Source organism: Diabrotica virgifera, chromosome 7 (assembly GCF_917563875.1).
Source record: "Diabrotica virgifera virgifera chromosome 7, PGI_DIABVI_V3a".
NCBI lineage: Eukaryota > Metazoa > Arthropoda > Insecta > Coleoptera > Chrysomelidae > Diabrotica > Diabrotica virgifera.
The window spans coordinates 78,240,767-78,264,679 of NC_065449.1; the positions used below are offsets into that span (position 1 = coordinate 78,240,767).

At 33.4% G+C, this 23,913-nt stretch overlaps 1 protein-coding gene across 1 annotated transcript in view; it reads right to left on the minus strand.

Annotated features, from left to right (window-relative positions):
* LOC114346480 (DNA replication licensing factor Mcm2) overlaps positions 1 to 23,913 on the minus strand; it is a 91,031-nt gene that overhangs the window by 31,253 nt on the left and 35,865 nt on the right. The window contains exon 7 of the mRNA XM_028297218.2: positions 16,118 to 16,553. Within this exon, the coding sequence (XP_028153019.2) occupies positions 16,118 to 16,553 (436 nt within the window). The remainder of the gene's footprint in view (positions 1 to 16,117; positions 16,554 to 23,913) is intronic.

The window sequence follows — 23,913 nt, forward strand, 5'->3', positions numbered from 1 at the left end:
TGCACCCTATCTGGCAAAAAATAAGAAATTTGCAATTTTTAACGTTTATACAAAGGATTTGAACTTGAAGGGGAGGTATTTTGGAAATGCCGTACGCCAGTCCCCTTGCCACTAATCGACAGCATGTTTAATTTTCGAGTGGTATTCGACTGGTGACCACGTTGTGTTTGTGTTGAGTATACGAAGACGTATTTAAAAATCATGCAAGACGATCAACAATTTAATATAAAATTTGTAGGCCTTGTAGAGGCTCATCCTTGTCTTTATGACAGTACTCGGGAAGAATATCATATGAGCCATTTGCAAGAGCGAGCCTGGGCCAAAATTGCTAAGGACATTGGAGAAGGAGGTAAGTAGAAAATACAGTAAATTTAAAATATGCGTTTATTAAAGTTATAACTGTTGATATTTATAATATTTGTCTATTCTCATACTATAATAGGTCTGGATCCCGCGTATGAAAAAAAAGTTGATTAATAGCAAGTTGAAAATTTGTTAATAGCTTAAGGGTGTCTAGTCGGACAAACTTTGATATATGGAACACCGTAACAGGGGCAGTTTTAATTGTGGAACAGGTTAAAAATTTGGAACGGTAAGAACACGAAAACGGCACATTTATTTTGTCCGACAGAACAGACTTATACTCTCCGAACAGAGATTAAACTCTCATGCAAAAATCAGAATGCTATTTATAACCTGTCATAATTCCTGTCATTTGACATATTCTACATATTCCACTCATTAAAACGCCCATTTGGTGATAAATAGCAGTCTGATTTTTGCATGAGAGTTTAATCTCTGTTCGGAGAGTTTAAGTCTGTTCTGACGGACAAAATACATGTGCCGTTTTCGTGGTCTGACCGTTCCAAATTTTTAACCTGTTCCACAATTAAAACTTCCCCTGTTCCAGTGTTCCCATAAATCAAAGTTTATCCGACTAGACACCCTGAAGCTATTAACAAATTTTCAGCTTGCTATTAATCAACTTTTTTTTCATACGCGGGATCCAGACCTAATACTTTTCTTTTCAAGTCAACGAATAAATTTTGACCTAAAATTATATATCCTAAAAACTTAAATTATATCGGGTATTATGCTTTGTCAGGCCTGTATAGCTGTTTATCAGGTAATAAATACTTTATTACTTCTGTTACGAGTAAGTAAAACTCGCCGACAAATTTACCGGTTGTAACAAGGCCGCCGCTACCATGTGTGCAAAGTGTGCATCGCACACGGGCGGCCGATGATAGGAGCGGCGATCTAAACAAAAATACCAGAAAATATTTTACTGCCATACGATCTGCTCTTGCAGCTGTAGTCATAAAGTAATTCAAAGTGGCTAGCGGCTTTCGGACTTTTATTTTTATCTACGTGGGCTATATGCGATTTTTTCAAATTCTGAACATTTGGGAGTATGATACGACAATAGGGTACTTTCCGAGAATTTAAATAAGTGCTTGTTAAATTGCTCTCATTGAGTAATAAAAAAGTCTTTTTTATTACTCCATGGTTTAAAAAATATTTTTTATTACTCGATGATGCCTCTTTTATAATATTGTTCCTTTATAGTCGAGGAAATGAAGCATTTTGGCTCGCAATTTTTTCGTCCAGCATGGATTTACTTAAAATTTTCACAGAAGGTAGGGAATAGTCCAAGGATCATTTTCTATATCATGCTGCTGTACGCTAAAACCTTGGGGGTAGTTGCCACCCCATCTCAGGGGTGGGAATTTTTTATTACATTTTAACCATGTAAATCGATGTAAAAAGTAATTTTAAGAAAAAAATGTTTTTTACATTTTTCGAGTTATTCGTGATTGAAAGTAACAGTTTTTCGACGGAAAAATAGACTTTTCTAGAGGGTTTTTTGAGAATAACTCGAAAAATATGCATTTAATGAAAAAAACTGTAGATATCAAAATTGTATCTTTTAGTAACACAAACGAAACTGTTTTTCTATAATATTTTTACGACCAATATAAACCGAGATACGGCATGTTAAGGGTTAGCTTTTTTCGTCAAATGCATAATTTGAAATAATCAAAGCCAAATAACGGGAAAACTTTGCATTTTTCCAGGAAAACTTACATGATGTTTTTTCAAGCATACAATAAGATCTATAAAAAAAATAATAAAAAGTTTGTAGCATAAAAATTGAGCAACTTATGATAAAAAAAAAAGTCGGTACCTATTTTTCTCTACGAAAAAAACAGTGAAAACAACCCCCTACCTACCCTTGTAACTAAAAATTGGTCTTCGCCTAAAAAAATAAATTTCCTAAACCTGCTGTCCAATTTAAGTTATTTTTTTAGTAGGTTATAGCCAATATCGCTGTCATAATATTGTGGCTAAACAGGTAAATTTTCATTGCATACCGGGTGTACCAATGAAACTGTGTTTTTTTCTTAAACTTCGCATCACCCTGTGGAATATTCTAGCATTTATAAAATACTCAAATTAAAACCCAACTATAGTTTTATGTTTTCTCAACATTCCCTTTTTTGATTCATTCGCTTAAGTTAGACCATAAAAAAGTTACGTACTTTAACAATTAGCCATGTTTTTCATCAATACAGGGTGTTTTAAATAAGCATGGAAAACTTCAAGTGGTAATTCTACATGAAAAAATAATGACTGTTTGCTTTATAAACCTATGTCCGCAAATGCTTCGTGTCTGAGATAGAGGGTGTTGAAATTTGTCTTACAAACTGACGATTTATTTATTGCTTAAAAACCAGTTGAGATATGCAAATAAAATTTGGTGGGTTTTAAGTGGGTAGTTATTGTACTTTTTTGACATACAAGTAGGAATTTAATATTCACCATTGGCGCGCATACTGGTAATATAAGCCCTCATATTACCCGTATGCGCGCCAATGGTGAATATTAAATTCTTAATTGTATGTCAAAAATTGTGCAATTACTACGTCTTAAAACCCACCAAATTTCATTTGCATACCTCAACCGGTTTTAAAGCAATAAATAAATCGTCAGTTTGTAAGAAAACTTTCAACACCCCCATTCTCGGAAACGAAGCATTTGCGGACTTACCGTTTATAAAGCAAACTGTCACTATTTTTTCATGCAGAATTACCCCTTAAAGTTTGCCAATTATTATTTAAAAACAAGCTGTATTGATGAAAAACATGGCTAGTTGTTAAAGTACCTAACTTTTTTGTTATCCAACATAAGCGAATAAATCAAAAAAGAAAATGTTGAGAAAACATGAGGCTATAGTTGGATTTTAATTTCAGTATTCTATAAATGCTAGAATATTCTACAGGGTGATGCGAACTTTAAGAAAAAAATCCAGTTTGATTTATACACCCGGTATACAATGAAAATTTAACTGTCTAGCAACAATACGACAACGTTTAGGAAAGTTTTTAAGGAAAAACCAAATGTTTCACTTACTAGTTTATTTAATACACGGTCGATAACGTAAAGAAAATTAACTATATATATTTACATATTATACACATTTATAGCTAAAACGTTTATACATTTGTCTTCATACACAAAATCTTTTCTGATTTTTAAGCGAACCATCTGCGGTAAAGAAAAAATCACAGAGTTTTTCTCGTATAGCAATTGCAGGGTTGGTAGCTCTGCTTTGATTTGTGAATGCCGGGTGTTCTTCATTTTCTATATCGATGTCACAATCGTCTCCTTTTTTTCCTCGCGGAAGCGAAAACAAACCTTCAGATTTTTTAATGAAATTATGCAATACGCATACGGCTTGAACAATATTGTCCACCGTATTTGCATTAAGAGCAATGGTTGTGTGAAGAATTCTAAACTTGGATGACATCATTCCAAACGAGCATTCTACTGATTTGCGACCTCTTGACAACCTGCCATTGAATACTCTCTTCCTATTTGTTAATCCCCTTTTAGGGTAGGGCTTCATGATATTACACGTCAATGGAAAAGCTTCGTCTGCAGTAAAATAAAATGGAAAAACTGTGTCTTGTCCAGGTAGTGGAGATGGGTCTGGTAAGTCTAGAGTGTTATTAAGTAAATTTTTTCCAAAATTACTTTCTTTTAACGCCCTCCCGTCACTATTTCGCCCGTACTCACCTACATCAATGGCCATGAAGCATCCATCTGCATCTGATACAGCCATCAAAACAATGGAAAAATACCCTTTGTAGTTTATGAATTCAGAACCTGATTTTGGCGGACGTCTGATCCTGATATGTTTGCCGTCTATACTTCCCACACAATTGGGTAGATTCCAAAGTTCCCAGCATCTTCTTGCCGATTCTAACCATGTTTCTTTAGTAGGGGTAGGGAGGTACTCTGGTTGTAGAACTTTCCATATTACTTTTGAAGTTGCATCAATTATTTTCCTTATTGTAGTATGACCTCTCAAAAAGTAACATGCTAGAGCTTTTAGATTGCATCCGGTTGCAAAATACCTGAAAAGAGAGACAATGTTCTTGTCTTTAAATAATTTATTAAATTTACTGAGTTTATTGTTACCTTTTAATTTTAATAAAGATTTATTTGATTTCCAGCTACCATCACAGAATGCAAAAATAGATGGAAGAATCTACGAGGAAGCTACACCAAACATCTGAAGAAATATGTACCATCTGGATCTGGCGTATCAGTAAAACGACCCTACTATCTAGCAGAACATATAGGTTTCATTTTACCCTTCACAAAGTCACGCCAAGCTAAGGGAAACATTGCTTCCCCAAGCAATACAGAAAGCTGTTCAAGCAATACATTTAATGAACAATTTTCTACTCAAGATGTTTTAACCGAAGAGTTGTCACAAAAATCTGGAGGAGAAGAAGAAGAAGAGAGAGAAGAAATCAGCCAGAATGATGAAACCGAAATAATTTTATCCAACCGCCAAGATGTCTTGGAAAAAGACAATTTTCCAAGAAATCTTGAAAAAAGAACTCTTTCAAAATCGTCAGTGGTTACCGAAAACAAAATTAAAAAAATGAAAACTGCTGACGCAACATTACAAGATGTTAATAAGGCTGCAATGGACTATTTCGAGGAAAAGAAAAAGAAGCAATCAACTAATAGACCAATTGATTCAGCGAACAATGATGCAGATGTCCAATTTTTGTTGAGTTTATTGCCAGACTTAAAAAAAATGACGGACAGGCAGAAACGTCAATACAAAGTGGGAGTCCTAAATCTTGCTGGTGAAATCTTGGACGAAACTGAAATAGCAAATACCACAGTCACTCAAATTTGCCCAACATCCGACAACTACTCGCCGATACACGTTCACGGTATGCCATCTAGCCGTCCCTCTACATCTACATGTATCTAGTAATAATAATATTATACCTGTATTTGCTGAGGCTGTGCATTTATGACCAAACTATCCAGACGTTTAGATTGCCACACCACATTCAGCACCAGTAGAAAAAGAAACCGTAATAAAGAATATGCAGGATACTTATCCAAATAATTTTTAAAAAATAAAATGTATCTACCTCTTTTATTAATAAATATAATAACTAGCTTATTTCTTATTATAGACTTACCGCAATGTTATTAAAAGTCTTTCTTCGGGAGAAACACATTTCCTCAAATTTGTATCCTTTTTTTGAAGGCTGGGTCGCAGTTTACTCAATAAATTGCAAAATGTGACTTTCTTCATCCGGTAAAAAACTTTAAATTTTTGGTCATCCAAGTTCAAGACGTTTTTGTAAACATTAAAAATTCCATATTTCCTATTTTTCTGCCAGAGAGGATGCACCCAATAACGACGTTCTCTTTTTTTCGTATTTTTTGCATTGAGGTTGGCAATTTGAAGAAATGAAAGGTAGTCTTCATCTTCTGAGGATGACATTTTCACTAATGATAACACCAGATGTTTTTTTTTCTCTACCACTTTGCCGCCACCCAATTGCCCCACCACTTGTTGACTATTTCCAGGCCTCACACCAGGTTTCTAGCCAATTGAACGTTTATAAAATTTTTAAACTGAAAACTTTCGAAAACTGTATGTCCTACATAGGTCTGGATCCCGCGTATGAAAAAAAAGTTTATTAAAAGCAAGCTGAAAATTTATTAATAGCTTAAGGGTGTCTAGTGGGATAAACTTTGATATATGGGAACGCTGGAACAGGAGCAGTTTTAATTGTGGAACAGGTTAAAAATTTGGAACGGTCACACCACGAAAACGGCACATTTATTTTGTCCGACTGAACAGACTTAAACTCTCCGCACAGAGATTAAACTCTCATGCAAAAATCAGACTGCTATTTATCATCTGTCATAATTCCTGTCATTTGACATATTCTACATGTTCCACTCATTAAAACGCCCATTTGGTAATAAATTGCAGTCTGATTTTTGCATGAGAGTTTAATCTCTGTTCGAAGAGTTTAAACCTGTTCTGCCGGACAAAATACATGTGCCGTTTTCGTGGTCTGACCGTTCCAAATTTTTAACCTGTTCCACAATTAAAACTTCCCCTGTTCCAGTGTTCCCATATATCAAAGTTTGTCCGACTAGACACTCTTAAGCTATTAACAAATTTTCAGCTTGCTATTAATCAACTTTTTTTTCATACGCGGGATCCAGACCTAACACTACTCACGTCTATTTTAGTACTATTTACTTGATGTCTATTTAGTTCAGAGAAGTAAGGAAAACAAATATGCTGTTGATGACACAACCCCCTCCAGGCCGAAACCGGACGGACAGACAGACAGACAGCCTAGGTCAAATTTATCACGTTTAGTACCATCCTTGGATTATAAGCTTCCATTTGACACCTCGTTTGTCATTTTACCTGGTATAATGACGGAGAAGTTATATTCGCGGTCCGGCGGACCGACGGACAGATAGCCTAGGTCAAATATCTCACCTTTAGTACCATCCTTGTATTATAAACTTTCATTTGACATCTCATTTGTCATTCTACCTGGTATAATGGCGGAGGAGTTATATTTACGGTCGGACGGACCGACGGACAGACCGCCTCGGTCAAATATCTCACCTTTAGTACCATCCTTGGATTATAAGCTTTCATTTGAGACCTCATTTGTAATTCTACCTGGTATAATGACAAAGGAGTTATATTCGCGGTCGGACGGACCGACGGACAGACAGCCTACGTCAAATACTCACCTTTAGTACCATCCTTGGATTATAAGCTTTCATTTGACATCTCATTTGTAATTCTACCTGGTATAATGACGGAGGAGTTATATTCGCGGTCGGACGGACCGACGGACAGACATGATACGTCAAATATCTCACCTTTAGTACCATCCTTGGATTATAAGCTTTCATTTGAGACCTCATTTGTAATTCTACCTGGTATAATGACAAAGGAGTTATATTCGCGGTCGGACGGACCGACGGACAGACAGCCTACGTCAAATACTCACCTTTAGTAACATCCTTGGATTATAAGCTTGCATTTGACACCTCATTTGTAATTCTACCTGGTATAATGACGGAGGAGTTATATTCGCGGTCGGACGGACCGACGGACAGACAGGATACGTCAAATATCTCACCTTTAGTACCATCCTTGGATTATAATCTTTCATTTGACACCTCATTTGTCATTCTAGCTGGTATATTGACGGAGCAGTTGTGATTACAGACGGACAGACAGACAGACGGACGTGGGTAATTCAAAGTTTTCACATTTTTTTCAAAATTGGGTGAAAACAAAAGTAAGTTTAAATAAACAGTACGACCATATAAATGTTACAACCACCATGTACTTTGTTATCTTGTTTTTGTCAGTTCAAAAAATATCCGTACTTAGATGTATTATTTTAACAATAATTATAATTATTTATATTATTTATATGTTCTCATTAAATGCCAACAAAACTGCTTTTTGAAACAAAACAAACAAATATTATTTTGCTTTTCTTATATCAACATGAATACGTTGAATAATGCTGAAAAAGCAACTGCTGCATCAAAATAGCGAGTCGGCCACCTCTACTTAATACCACGCCACGGGCCACGGCCATTCCACCTCAGTGGGCGCCTCGCCTTAGATGGATGAGTGGAGTGACAAAGAAGGATAAAATTAGAAATGAGTATATTAGGGGAAGTCTAGGTGTGGCACCAATTGATGCCAAAATGAGAGAGCATAGGTTAAGATGGTTTGTCATGTTCAATGTCGAGACGTTAATCACCCAATACGAAGAATAGCTGAAGTACAGATTCCTGGAAGGAGTGTGAGAGGAAGACCGAAGAAGACCTGGGGGGAGACGATAAGGCAGGATATGTTGGTAAAGGGGATTAACATTGATATGACCCAAGATAGAATTGTGTGGAGAAATGCAATTAGGGAAGCCGACCCCACATAGGGATAAGGCAAAGAGAGAATGATGACCAAGTTCTATTCCCATTCTTGTGCATTTTCTCCTCCAGTTGTTTTCCCCAGAAAATATTAACATCTATTATATACTTTATCAATACTTTACAAAGAGTAAACTTAAATTATAAAATCAGGAACAATAAAAGTATGTATAAAAAGTAAAGTAGATTATTCTTTGGATGATTCTTAATTATTTACAGATGTGGTGAGGATCTTGGTCAGTCCATAGAGAAGTAACTATGAATTAAGTAGAGAGTTACACAAGAGTTTGGTGTGGAACTCTGAGGACCACATCGTCTTTGTTTATATATCAACACTTTTTGAGCAAATAAGACTGGTTGAATAACAAACGATGCAAGTAAAACTAACTTACTAACGAACACTAATAAATTTATTATGCTCAAGATGTAACATAGTTAAAACACTCACTTCATAAAGCCAACAAAGTCTGGCTAATTGGTTCTAGCCAAAGGTGTCAGTAACAAAAAAAATCTAAGACATGTATAAAAATAAAATGCATTAACTGGTAACCAAGATATGACATGAAAAAACTCCTAGTGCTTGAAAAACGGGATCGTCTTTCAAATTTAATATGATAGCCCGATCAAAGAACAATCTGACCCCAAAAAAAAATAAAGGAAGGATGAAAATTTGGGAATAGGTAGTTGAAATTGTCTATTGTTATATAAGAAAAAGTTTACAATTCTGCATCCCCTCCATTTTATATTTTACAAAAATGGAGGGGAATACCCCCTTTCGAAGGTGGAAAATATACATTCAAAATAAGACCGGATAATATGACTAATTCTAAACAACTTTTGATCTATAGAGTTTTTTCACTAAGTCAATAGTTTTCGAGTTATTTGAGAGTGAATATGTTCATTTTTACCAAAAAAAACATGTTTTTGGGCGGATTTTCGGAGATAACTCAAAAAGTAAGTATTTTATCGAAAAAGATATTCTTAGCAAAAATATAGCTTATAAAAAATTGAAAAAAATGGTTATGCATGAGGTCTGTAGACCCAGTAGAAGCAGAGTTGTAGCTAATGAAAAGTAGGTTCTTCTTCGTCAAATTCCAAATCGAATATTTCAATGTGAAATAACTCAAAAACGGAGCACTTTTTGGAGAAAATTCATGTCAGCTTTTTTAAAGTGTTTAAAAAAAGGTTTATTTTTGTTTTAAAAAAAAACTTTAACTTTAAAAGTAAGCGAGTTACGCTCAAAATATTGTTGTTCCCTTTTATTTTTTGGTAAAAAAATCGCGAAAATCTCCCCCTAATTAGCATCACAAATAAATGTTATCATTACCACTTGACAAGTTACTTTGCTTATATATTATTTATATGATCTGTAAGTTTCATCGGTTCAAAGTGCTTATTTTTGAAAAAGCTGTAGTTACAATGGCTTGAACGAGTAAGTAATCACGAGTTTAGGCAAATCTTGAACAGCCATAGCATAACCAATTTTTGTCTAACAAGAAAACAAAAAAATCAGAAATATTCAGAAAAGCAAAACGTACATTTTATTACTCTTTTAGATTTTTGGTATTACTAATAATTTTTTAAGTTAATTCCATAAAAAATTCCATTTTTTTCACGATTAAAAAAAATGTTTTATTTTAAACCCAATTTTTTTTCAAAAATGAGCACTTTGAACCAATGAAACTTATATATAATATAAAGAATACATAAGTAAAGTAACTTGTGAAGCGGTAACGATTAGTTTCATGTGGGAAGCTAATTAGAGGGTGATTTTCGCGATTTTTTTACCAAAAAATAAAAAGGACCAAAAATATTTTGAGCGTAACTCATTTACTTTTAATGTTAGAAGTTTTTTTTTAAACAAAAATAAACCTTTTTTTAAACACTTTAAAAAAGTTGTAATGAATTTTCTCTGTAAAGTGCTCCGTTTTTGGGTTATTTCAAATTGAAATATTCAATTTGAAATTTGACGAGGAAGAACCTACTTTTCATTAGCTACAACTCTGTTTCTACTGGGTCTACAGATCTCATGTATAAAGCATTTGTTTCAATTTTTTATAAGCTATATTTATGCTAAGAATATTTTTTTCGCTAAAATACTTACTTTTTGAGTTATCTGCGAAAAACCGTCCAAAAACATGTTTTTTTGTGTTAAAAATGAACGTATTCACTCGCAAATAACTCGAAAAGTATTAACTTCGTAAAAAAACTCTATAGAACAAAAGTTACTTATAATTAGTCACTTTATCCAATTTCGGACTTATTTTGAACGTATATTTTTTCACACCCGAGAAAATATTTTTCATCCCGTATTTCCCAATTTTTATAAAATGGAGGGGATGTAGAATTGTAAACTTTTTCTTATACAGGGTGTTTCATTGGGAAACGGAAATACTTTAATGGTGAATAGAGGTCACCGAGCCGGTTCTAGATATACTACATTTTTTGCCCTACCGACTTTTATAACCTAGTTACAGGGTGTTTTATCGATTTTGCCCATTTCTTTTCTCAGCCATAACTTTAGAACCACCCTGTATATTTTTGTGATATTTGGTACACATATGTCTCATTCAAAACCCAAACGATCGACATACTAACCATAAGAAAAATCCAGGTCCAAATTAACAAAAACTTATAAAGTAATTGTGACCTTAAAACAACACCCTGTATATTCAAATTTTGAAAATCTGTTTGCATATTTGAAAAGAGCACAAAAAACTAAGTTTAATGGTTCGCTTCAATTTTTGGGCCAGACACTTTTATGACTTTAATATTGAATTTTTTAAGAACTCTGACATTAAAAAGCTGGTATTATTAACTTTTAGTTGTAAATTATTAACTCATTTTAAAAATAATCAATACTTATTTACCACATTGGAACGACCCAATTACTAAAATCAAGAAAAATCCAGGTCCGGCTTAAAAAAATATAAAGTAATTGTGACCTTGAAACAACACCCTGTCATCATCATTCTCTTTGCCTTATCCCTACGCGGGGTCGGCTTCCCTAATTGCATTTCTCCACACAATTCTATCTTGGGCCATATCAATGTTAATCCCCTTTACCAACATGTCCTGCCTTATCGTCTCCCCCAAGGTCTTCTTTGGTCTTCCTCTCCTACTCCTTCCAGGAATCTGCACTTGAGCTATTCTTCGTATTGGGTGGTTAACGTCTCGACGTTGAACATGACCAAACCATCTTAACCTATGCTCTCTCATTTTGGCATCAATTGGTGCCACACCTAGACTTCCCCTAATATACTCATTTCTAATTTTATCCTTCTTTGTCACTCCACTCATCCATCTAAGCATTCTCATTTCCGCCACATGCATTCGCTGTTCCTCTTTCTTTTTCACTGCCCAAAATTCAGTTCCGTACATCATAGCTGGTCTTATGGCTGTTTTATAGAATTTTCCCTTCAGCTTCATTGGAATTTTTCTGTCACACAACACACCACTCGCTTCTTTCCACTTCATCCATCCAGCCCTAATTCTACTGCATGCATCTCCATCTATTTCTCCATTACTCTGTAATACCGATCCTAGGTACTTAAAACTATTGCTTTTCACAATCATTTCACCATCCAAAGATACCATTTTGTTTGTAGTAACTCCATCTTTAAATGAACATTCCAAATACTCTGTTTTTGTCCTACTAAGTTTTAAACCTTTTTCCTCCAGAGCTTGTCTCCACTGTTCCAGTTTTTGTTCTAAGTCTCTTTCACTATTTCCTACTAACACGACATCATCAGCATACATTAAGCACCATGGAATGTTACCCTGTATTTTCGCTGTTATCTGGTCCAAAACTAATGAGAATAAATACGGACTAAGCACAGAACCTTGACGCAATCCTACTTTCACATGAAATTTATCAGTCTCTCCCACACCTGTCCTAACACTAGTCGTTACTCCCTCATACATATCCCTCACAATCTTTACATATTCACCAGGGACTCCTTTCTTATTGAGTGCCCACCACAGAATCTCTCGAGGAACTCTATCATATGCTTTCTCAAGATCAATGAATACCATATGAGCGTTTGTTTCTTTACTCCTGTATTTTTCCATCAACTGCCTTATAATGAAAATTGCATCTGTTGTTGATCTACCCTGCATAAAGCCAAATTGATTCTCGGATATTTCGGTCTCTTCACGTATCCGTCTATCAATTACTCTTTCCCATATTTTCATGGTGTGGCTAAGCAGTTTTATAGCCCTGTAGTTTGTACATTGTTGTATATCTCCCTTGTTTTTGTAAACAGGTACCAGTATACTGCTTCTCCATTCGTCTGGCATTTGTCCAACTACCATAATTCTATTAAATAGACCTGCTAGCCACCTTGTGCCTGTCTCTCCCAATGCTCTCCATACTTCCCCAGGAATATCATCTGGTCCTACCGCTTTTCCTTTCTTTATTTTTTGAAGCGCTTGAGCCACTTCCTCGTTGGTTATTTTGGTGACCATTGCTGCTACTGTCTCCGTTGACTCTACAGGCTGTCTGTCAAATTCTTCATTTAATAAGCTGTCAAAGTACTTTCTCCATCTCTTTTTGACATCCCTTTCGTGAACTAGTATTTTATTATTTTCACCTCGGATACATCTAATCTGATTAAAATCTTTTGCTTTCTTTGCTCTCTGTTTGGCTATTTTATATATCTTCGTTTCGCCTTCCCTGGTATCAAGTTGATCGTATAGGTTTGAATACGCTTCTGCTTTAGCTTTTGCTACTGCTACTTTCGCTTCCTTTTTGGCGACCATAAAGTTTTGAAGATCTATGTCCGATCTGGTTTCTTGCCACTTTTTATATAATTTTCTCTTCTCTTTTATTTTTCCTTGTACTTCATTTGACCACCACCAAGTCTCTTTATCCTCAAACTTCTTTCCTGACGTTTTCCCAAGTATTTCAATAGCCGTCTCTCTAATAATATTGGCCATTTTTCTCCAAATTGTGTTAGGGCTTCCTTTCATGTTCCAACATATTTTTTCTACTATTCTTTCCCTGAATAGACCTTCCTTCTCATCTTTTAGCATCCACCACTTGATTTTTTGTGGTCCTCTCCGATATTTTTGTTTAGTTTCGCTTTTTACTTCGATGTCCAGAACAAGCAGCTTATGTTGTTGGCTTACTGTCTCACTAACTATTACCTTGCAGTCCTTGCATTCACGTATGTCTTCTTGAAAAAACACCCTGTATATTGAAATTTTGAAAATTTGTTTGCGCATTTTAAAGCAGCATAAAAATCTGCGTTAAAAGGTGCATGTAAAATGTTTGCGCAGATAATTTAATTAGGGCAATTTTGAAATCATATTGATTAAACCTGTCAAGGTGACAAGAAGCTACCAGAGAAATTAAGAACAATCCCAATGCATTTCCCAATGTAATTATTAGAAAATCGATTTGAAATCTTTTAAAACGAGCAAGAAAATGCATCGAACAAAATGGCGGACATTTTGAGCAACTGTTATAGTTCAAATATTTTTATTTTATGTGAAATTGTTTAATTGTTTAAACGAATTTTTGTTTATTAGATATAGCTTTTCATTTTTTACTAAATCATTAAAATATCCCAATTCTCGCAATTTTAATTTTTAATGATGTGCATAAAGCTACAAATCCAGAGAATCCATGAAAACAGCGTAGTAAATCAGTATTAAGTATTTTTAAAATAAGTATTGATTTATTAACATTAAATTATTAAAAATTAATAATAGGTACCTGGTTTTTAATCTAAGTTCTTTAAAATTTCAATATAATTTCAAAATTGATGTAATTAAATCATCTGCGCAAAAAATTAAAATTAACATTTAATCACAGTTTTTTATGCTCTTTTAAAATGCGCAGACAAATTTTCAATATACAGGGTGTTGGTTCAAGGTCACAATTACTTTATATCCTTTTGTTAATCCGGACCTGTATTTTTCTTGTCATTAGTAATTGGGTCGTTCCAATGTGGTAAATAATTATTGATTATTTTTAAAATGAGTATTTATTTATTAACTTTAATAATTTATAATTATAAGTTAATAATACCTGCTTTTTAATGCCAGAGTTCTTAAAAAATTCAATATAATTTCAAAATTAAAGTCAAAAAATTGTCTGGCCGAAAAATTGAAGCGAACCAATAAACTTAGCTTTTTATGCTCTTTTTAAATATGCAAGCAGATTTTCAAAATTTCAATATACAGGGTGTTGTTTTAAGGTCACAATTACTTTATAATTTTTTGTTAATCCGGACCTGGATTTTTCCGGTGATTAGTATGTCGGTCGTTTGGGTTTTGAATGAGACATATGTGTACCAAATATCAAAAAAATATGCAGGGTGGTTCTAAAGTTATGGCTTAGAAAAGAAATGAGCAAAATCGATAAAACACCCTGTAACTCGGTTATAAAAGTCGGTAGGGCAAAAAATGTATATCTAGAACCGCATCGGAGACCTATATTAACCATTAAAGTATTTCCGTTTCCCAATGAAACACCCTGTATAATAATAGACAATTTCAACTACCTATTCCCAAATTTTCTTCCTTCCTTTATTTTTTTTTTGAGGTTTTCGTAAAACTTTGTGTTCCCTAATCGGGCTATGAAGGAGATAAGCTGGAATGAGAAAATTATCGTAGCATGATCCACTTGTGGCTTGGATGGATTATGCCAACAATGCCAAAAGAACTTACAAATTCTTTACATTTTTACTCCAATACAACTCCAACAACTAGAAATATAGCGGATATCAAAATGACTTTCCAAAATTATACAAATTTAGAAAGATTTACAAAACCGTCATTATATTGGATGCATTACATAGATCATCATATTCATTTTTTTGCCTTTATCTCTATGAGGAGGCAGCTTCCCTAATTACATTTCTCTATAAGATTAATCTTGGATTATACCAATATTAATCCCCTTTACAGAAATGTCCTGTCTAAGCGTCTTCCCATAGGTTTTCTTGCTTTGGTGCCACCTCTCGACTTCCCCTAATATATTCATTCTTAATTTTATATTTTCTTGTCACTCCACATACCTATCTAAGCATTCTCATTTCCGCTTCATTACCAAACTGTCAAAAATACAAGAAGCCAAGAGGCTGTACAGCCTCAGTGTGTCAGGAAAATTAGCTTTTATTAAGCTTAAAATTTAAGCTTAAAATTAGATTAATTTTAAATATTAACTTTCTTTTCTACACAAAAATAATATGGGTTATTTAAAATTCGTGTTTCGCTCCTAAAATACAAAACCAAATTGTATAAAATTAATGTTTTTTTCTGGGAAACAAATTCCCCATTAAATAGTTACCTTATCAGACCTTATGTCAATAAATCACTTTTTATATGCATTCGAAGACGCTTCTTAAAACTACAGAAGTGTTTTCAGCTTTTAAAACACCAGATAAAGGGCCAGCCTCTTTATGTCGATAAATTAGTCTTCAACGTAAAACCACAGACATGTATTTTTAGTTCAGCCACATCAGTCGATTCACAACCCCGGCAGGCATCAGTCGGTCATACAACCCTCGCTGGGCCCAAACAATAACAAACCCTCTTGCGAGATATAAGCACGCCTTTTTTAACCAAAAATAAATAAATATATTACTGTTCGTTGTTTTGTACTAATTTTAATTGAAGTTAATAGTTTCAGTCAACACACCCACGGAACACAAGTAAGACAAACATACTTTTTTGACATCCCTAACTATCAATTAAAGTATGTAACTGTAATCGAAACTTAATGTGAAATATAAATATAGCTCAACATTGAGATCAAAAAACAATTTTTGTTTTTGATAGGTAGTTTACATATATTTACCTGGATTTTTAGATTCTCCTCCGAAAAGAGCCATAGCTAATGCCCTTTTAATAAAGTCATGTCCGTATATAGATGGCGCTATAGAGGTCAAAATCCTTTCGGCTACCCTATGATCTTTACTCATCTTAATGATAGAATTAATGTCATCATCTGTCAAAGATTGAACAATCTGTTTGCAGTCCTTAACAATCAAATAATTAGCTAAAATAACAGTGGAAAATACTGGAAAACCATTATCAGTATTTAAGGAACCATCGTAGCTATTAGTGTATATTCCAGTAATATCAACTTCATCACCAGGTTTGCAGCGGTCGCACAGATCTGCCAAGAGAATGCAATCTTTTGATCTGGGTACCCTACCGGCGGGAATACGACCAGGAGATTCTTGTAGCGTGATTTTTTGGTAGTTGCGATAAACTGTTTGTTCCATATTGATCTAAAAAATTTTAATATATGTATTAGAAAAATTTGTTTGGCCCTTGTAAAATACTGCAATGGTGTAAAAATTGCATTTTGTGATACTGTTAACTTATAAAAAAAGGAGAGACACCAATAACATAATAACATTATTTCTTGTTCACAACGATAAGTGATAATATAAAAACATGGTAGTGTAGGAAACAGAGGTTGAACCTCGCAAAATGGACACAAGTCCGGTTTTTTTCTGGTAAATCAAGGGGTGCTTATTATGAGACTAACTTTTTCTTAAAAAATTTCGCCCCGGAACCCCCCTTTTCATCCCTTTAAAGGGGGTAATTTGTGGTTTTTGCGAAACCGTAGCCTTTCCTGTATGTTTTGCAAAAAATTTACTTAATAGTAAAATGAAGAGGACTATATTTCCTACTATTTATTTCCCGACAGTATATGTCTATCACCCACCGTTTAGCGGGGGTGGTGCCCCAAAGTTGACAAATTTTTAAAAAAGATGTTTTTAAACACTTTTTTCCTAGCTGTAATGAAAATTAAGAAGAAACCCTGCGGCAATTAATCACAAATAAGTGGCTGATTTTTTGGTATAGGTTTCATTTAAGCCAATTGCAATTTTTTGAATTGCAGGGTGTTACATTTTAAAAAACCCCTTTTTATACCATCTGAACCGCCTATGCTAGAGTAAAAAAAAAACTTTCAGTGATTATCCACGTACTAGGTTATTTACAAATTTGTATAATGCATTCCCATATTTTTCCCGGAACCACCCCACAAAAAGGAGAATTAATAAAAAAAATAATCAAAAATTGATTTTGGGCCACCACTGTGGCTTTAGGGTGCAAAGAAAATAAAATATTCATAGGTCATAATGTGTAGCAGACAGTGTGTTCTTTTATTTTCTATAAGCATGTTATCCATAAAATGAATAGGTGACGAAAAAAAAAATAAAAACTGGAGCCCGCCAAAGCATTTCTGAGGTTTACGGCGCCACTGTGCCATAACGGTTGCTTATACGAAAAAAATGCATAGGATCTTATTTGTAGAGAAAATAGTGGTATTTAATTCTGTATAAGTTTTGTTTTAAAAAATGCATAGGTAATGAGAAAATCGTCAAAACATGCTCTCCAAGGGATAGGGGTAGTTTCTGCAGTATATTTTCATCAAGGATATTGGTAGTTTCCGCAGGGATGTTGCAATAATCTTATATATTTATGAAAAACCCTATTGATGGAGCATATATCCATCAATAGGAATGTAATAAATAGTGTGATGTTACTGCCTTCTAGGTCGTAATTAATTAAAACTCTCTTCTTAGTTCAAATACATTATATTATTTACTTTTAACTCCGTCTACTATTAACCATAACAATGGGTTTATATATCACAGTACCGACCTACCGTCACATTGCTCAATTACTATAACTACTATAAATAATTATAACGATAACGATGATCCGTATCATCGGGCGTTCACTTATATACATGATGAACTCCCGCAACCTCACGCTCGGCCTTGGTCAAGGGCGAACGATGAATGATATATGTTTTTCTTTGAATAACACATCTTTTGTACAGGGTGATATTATAATACCACACCTCCCCGTTTTGTTAAAATTACATATTTTTAAAATGTGATGCTCCTCTTTCCCTTTTACAAAAATGTTTATGGTTACCTAATACTATTTTGAAAAATTAAATTTCCTAACTATGCTAACTAACTGTAACGTTACATTTCAGATCAATCAATTTTTCCCTAAACATGTATATTCTTTTTCCTATTTTACACAAAAGTTCATATTTTCCCTATACTAAACTGGTATTTTATAACCTATTACTAGTTCACGTACTTTCACGTCGTGTCTTTTCGTCCTTTTTTTTTCGTTCACTAATTCACTTCCTCAAAACAGTGTCCAAAGTGAATGAAATTGATCCTTACTTTTAAATAGTCTTTTAGTGCCTATAGGCATCTCATATAAGCGGGGGAATACCTAACTAAAAATCTCGTATCTACCTAAAAGTCCTAAGCTAAGCTAATATTACTCGAATAAGTAAAAAAAATGTATCCTTTACTCTATTAATAATTCCTATTTCAGTCTTCTTTTGATTTATTTATATATGTCTTACTAACTCTAAAATAATGTACCTATAATAAAAATGTAATCTCTCTAAAAACTTCTAATATTTCTCTAAAAAACTTCTAATAACTCTCTTGTAGCTAAGATAAAGATTTAATCTCTCTAAAAACTTCACTTTTTGTGTCCCTTTGCTTACTATCTACTAACACTTATTGTAAGATATTGTCTATCCTTAATTCAAACACTTCCATTTTCCGCGAAAATTTAACCTGAATTCATTATTTACATTTAAAAATAAGTTATTTATAATTTACGTTACTTTAGAGAAAAAAAAAATTTACAACTTAATTCTTAGACATAATTCAATGATTAGCTACTTATTTGCTTAGTATCTTCTTAATTTTGCTTCTTTTCTTGCAATTTTTATGTGTCTTCTTTCATTTTTCCCACATATTTTAATAAAAAAATTATCTTTTTTTCTCTTCTTCTTCTTGTCTGGTACTACAACTATATTTCTTCATTTTCTCCACATAATAACACTTCTACAGTGTACATAATTCATCTTCATATACATATTTCATATAACAATCATTTATCTCATGTATCATTTCATATAACATCATAATCATCACTTCATATACTAGCTCCGATACCTTCGTTTTACCTTAATAAAAGAGGTTTCACTCGGATGTCTTAGTTCTCCGCCAATATTAACCCGAATTTTCGCCCTGATCTGTACGCACCATTAAGGTGGTATAGTTAACTCAAAACACGAAATAGGTATTTTATGCGGTTCAAATTCTTCTAAAAATATCACAACCTCAATCCCTTGCTTTGAGGCCGTTGTTTATTCACGAATAATCATGAATAAAATAGGTACCCTTCAAAACACAGAGTGGGTCTCTAATAAGCTTTCAAGCTTCTATAAATCACTTAGTACCTTCCTAATTTGACAAGAGCAGTGGGTTTCTTATTGTCTCTAGTTGCCTCATAATATTTAGCTTATAATATTGTTAGTTCTTCTTTTAATCTATATAGTTCTTCTTCAAATTCCTTATCTCGACTCATCAGGTCGGTTATCAACGTATGTCATCACTAATCATTATTCATTAAAAAAATATCATTTATCACACAAAAATTATTAATTCAGGTTCATATCATACAAAATTTAACACAAAATCGATGAAAATGTATCTATATAATCAATAAATATCAATAATAAAAACAACTGGCTAATAAAAATTCAATAATAGTGTACGTATTCGACAACAATTCAATAAAATTCAAAAATAGCATATGCAAAAGTTAGATAAAAATATTCAAATTAAGTTTATATCTCAAAATTCGATAGAAATTTTTGAAAAAAAAAAATTCGATATTCCATAAAATATTCAAAAATAACCGTACTAAAAATCGAAATCGGATAGAGATTTTTCAAATACAGTGGAACCTCGATAACTCGGATTAATCGGGACCGCGGCCGATCCGGGTTATCGAAAATCCGGGTTAGCCGGAGAATATAGTAAAAATTAATAAATAACCTCCATTACAATTACAAAAACATGAAACACATATGCACAGTACACATCTAAATTACGTATAGTTGTATAGAGTGTAGAGTTTTGTTCATTTCTTGGTAAAAAACTCAGTCATACTGTAGAGATGTACCGACACCATAATATGGTAGGTCTGGATCCTGCGTACAAAAAAAAATTGATAAATAGCAAGCTGAAAATTTGTTATTAGCTTAAGGGTGTCTAGTCGGACAAACATTAATATATGGGAACACTGGAACAGGGGAAGTTTTAACTGTGGAACAGGTTAAAAATTTGGAACGGTCAGACCACGAAAACGGCACATGTATTTTTTCCGACAGAACAGACTTAAACTCTCCGAACAGAGATTAAACTCTCATGCAAAAATCAGACTGCTATTTATCACCAAATTGGCGTTTTAATGAGTGGAACATGTAGAATATGTCAAATGACAGGAATTATGACAGGTGATAAATAGCAGTCTGATTTTTGCATGAGAGTTTAATCTCTGTTCGGAGAGTTTATGTCTGTTCTGTCGGACAAAACAAATGTGCCATTTTCGTGTTCTGACCGTTCCAAATTTTTGACCTGTTCCACAATTAAAACTGCCCCTGTTCCAGTGTTCTCATATATCAAAGTTTATCCGACTAGACACCCTTAAGCTATTAATAAATTTTTAGCTTGCTATTAATCAACTTTTTTTTCATACGCGGGATCCAGACCTATGGTAGCATAATATCATATTATGATGCTGCAATAAATTTATTTTAAAGATTCGTCTTTATCAATCCTAAATAATGTTTCTAGTTTCTTTTCCATTGTCACTGCAACATTTTTACGTTTTGTTACCATTACGTAGACAAAGCAAACACAATCTGAAGCACGATTACATTACAGAACGGAAGTGATTAATAGGCTGTACTACACACAATACAAGAATTTTTAAATAGTCACGTCTTTTTTAAACAATGCTAAGACAGTTTGACATAAATAAAGAAAAAGGAATACAGACAGGTGTCTGTTCTTTCCGATAAGCTGAGACGGTCGCTCTGGCTGCCGCCGTGTGCATGAATCATTTTTACTATTGTACTTATGTGTTCAAATTACACAAATACACATTATCTCTGAAATATTATTTGGCCTACATACATTTTTATTTGATAAAATTTTTAAATTGTTTATTTGTTAAATTTTTGTCTGATGAAAATCGGTCCGGGTTAGCCGGACTTCCGGGTTATCGGGGGCCGACTTATCGGGGTTCCACTGTAAATTCAATAAAAATTCAAAATTCAATAATAGCATATATAATAAACTTCGATAAAAATATTCAATTCAAAAATCACTTCATGTTTCAAAATTCATAGATATTCTTAAAAAAAAATCGATACTTCATAAATTATTCAAAAATCAGCAAAGATAAATATTCAATGTTCAATAATAATATAAAAACGAGGGAAGCATTTTTAATAAAGATAGACATTCTTACTTACATTTTATCACTTTGTCTTTGTTCCCTGGGTTCTCTGCATCTTCGTCCTGGTCCATCTTCGCCGTCTCCGTTTCCAATTTTTGTCACCCATTTTCAGAAGATTCTCCCAATTAATTTACAGGAGCGCCATGTAATAAATAGTGTGATGTTACTGCCTTCTAGGTCGTAATTAATTAAAACTCTCTTCTTAGTTCAAATACATTATATTATTTACTTTTAACTCCGTCTACGATTAACCATAACAATGGGTTTACATATCACAGTACCGACCTACCGTCACATTGCTCAATTACTATAACTACTATAAATAATTATAACGATAACGATGATCCGTATCATCGGGCGTTCACTTATATACATGATGAACTCCCGCAACCTCACGCTCGGCCTTGGTCAAGGGCGAACGATGAATGATATATGTTTTTCTTTGAATAACACATCTTTTGTACAGGGTGATATTATAATACCACAGGAAGATTGGAAGTGAATAGGAAGAGAGGGGGGTGAAAATTTTTCACCCCCCTCTTTATTATTTTTTTTGGCTACAGGGGTTGCATCAAGAAATCGATTTTGGTGTCCATGCACGGGTAATAAGAACGTGCCCAAAATGATATATGAAGCATTTTAATAAAGGGCATGATGTGTGAAGGATTCCAAGAAAATCACTTTCTTTATTAATTCTCCTTTTGTGGAGTGGTTCCGGAAAAAAAAATGGGGGTGTATTATAGAAATTTGTAAATAACACCAGTATATGGATAATCGCTGAAAGTTTCTTTACTCTAGCATAGGCGATTCAGATGGTATAAAAAGGGGTTTTTTAAAATGTAACACCCTGTAATTAAAAAATCAGCCACTTCTATGTGATTAATCTCCCCAGGGTTTCTTCTTAATTTTCATTACAGTAGGGAAAAATATATTTTTTTAAAATATCTTTTTTAAAAATTTGTCAACTTTGGGGCGTCACCCCCGCTAAACGGTGGGTGATAGACATATGCTGTGGGGAAATAAATAGTAGGAAATATACTCCTCTTCATTTTACTATTAAGGCTATGGGTACATAATTCGCAAATATTTTACATGTATCCCTACTTTTTCTGTCTTTACACGTCAAATTACGTGTAGTAAAATTCACACTGGTATGGATATGTAAACATTACTAGAATGTCATTCTACTTGAAAATGTCATCATTAATTTAAAGAGATGGCTTTTGAATGTTCTTGGATAACTGTTATTTTTATAATTGCAAATTATTAATTCAGTTAATAATAAATGTGATAATTTTTTCACTAACTATGTATTCAGTGATTGTAATAATTTATTTGTACAACAAAAACTAATACTCAATCGAGAAAAGAGGAAAAGTGTTAAAGTGATTTTTCAATAATATATTGTTATGGAACGCTTACAATTTTGAACATCTTTAACAACAAAATACTTGGATCACAGAATATATTATCCTGATTTATTCTCTGCTTGGATCTTCCACAAATAATACACAATAAATAACTTTTTATTAAGTTCACGTCTTAAATCAATTATTTATCAAATACACTATATATCAATAATATTTAATCAATAACTTAAAATATTTTCGATGCAATGTCAAATATTTAAAATTGTCACTGATTGTCAGTGTCTGACTGACAATATATATGCTGACAATATTATATTCGGCTGAGTGCGTTGTAAGACAAAGATAGATTTGGAAAATATTACCACGGCATTGAGTTCATTTTTTTCGAATCCTGAAAAAACCAATAAACATTTTTGAAAAATTTAAACGCAGAATGAAAGATTAAATTATTACCGAGGGCCGAAAGTCCCTTAGAATAAATAGAAAGTTTATTTTGAATGAGATATTTGAAATTAAAAATTACACTAAATTTTCGCTTAGTTTTTCACCCCTGTAACTTATTAAAATAAACATTATAGAAGTTCTCAGGGACTTTCGGCCCTCGCTAATAACGTAATCTTTCATTCTGCGTTTAAATTTTTTAAAAATACTTATTAGTTTTCTCAGGATTCGAAAAAAATGAATCCCCATTTGAATAGCCTTGCAGCCGAAAATACGTACCGATCCTCTTAAGTAAATTTTTTGCAAAACGTACAGGAAGGGCTACTTTTCGCAAAAACCACAAATTACCCCCTTTAAAGGGATGAAAAGGGGAGTTCCAGGGCGAAATTTTTTAAGAAAAAGTTAGTCTTATAATAAGCACCCCTTGATATACCAGAAAAAAAATAAAACCGGACTTGTGTCCATTTTGCGA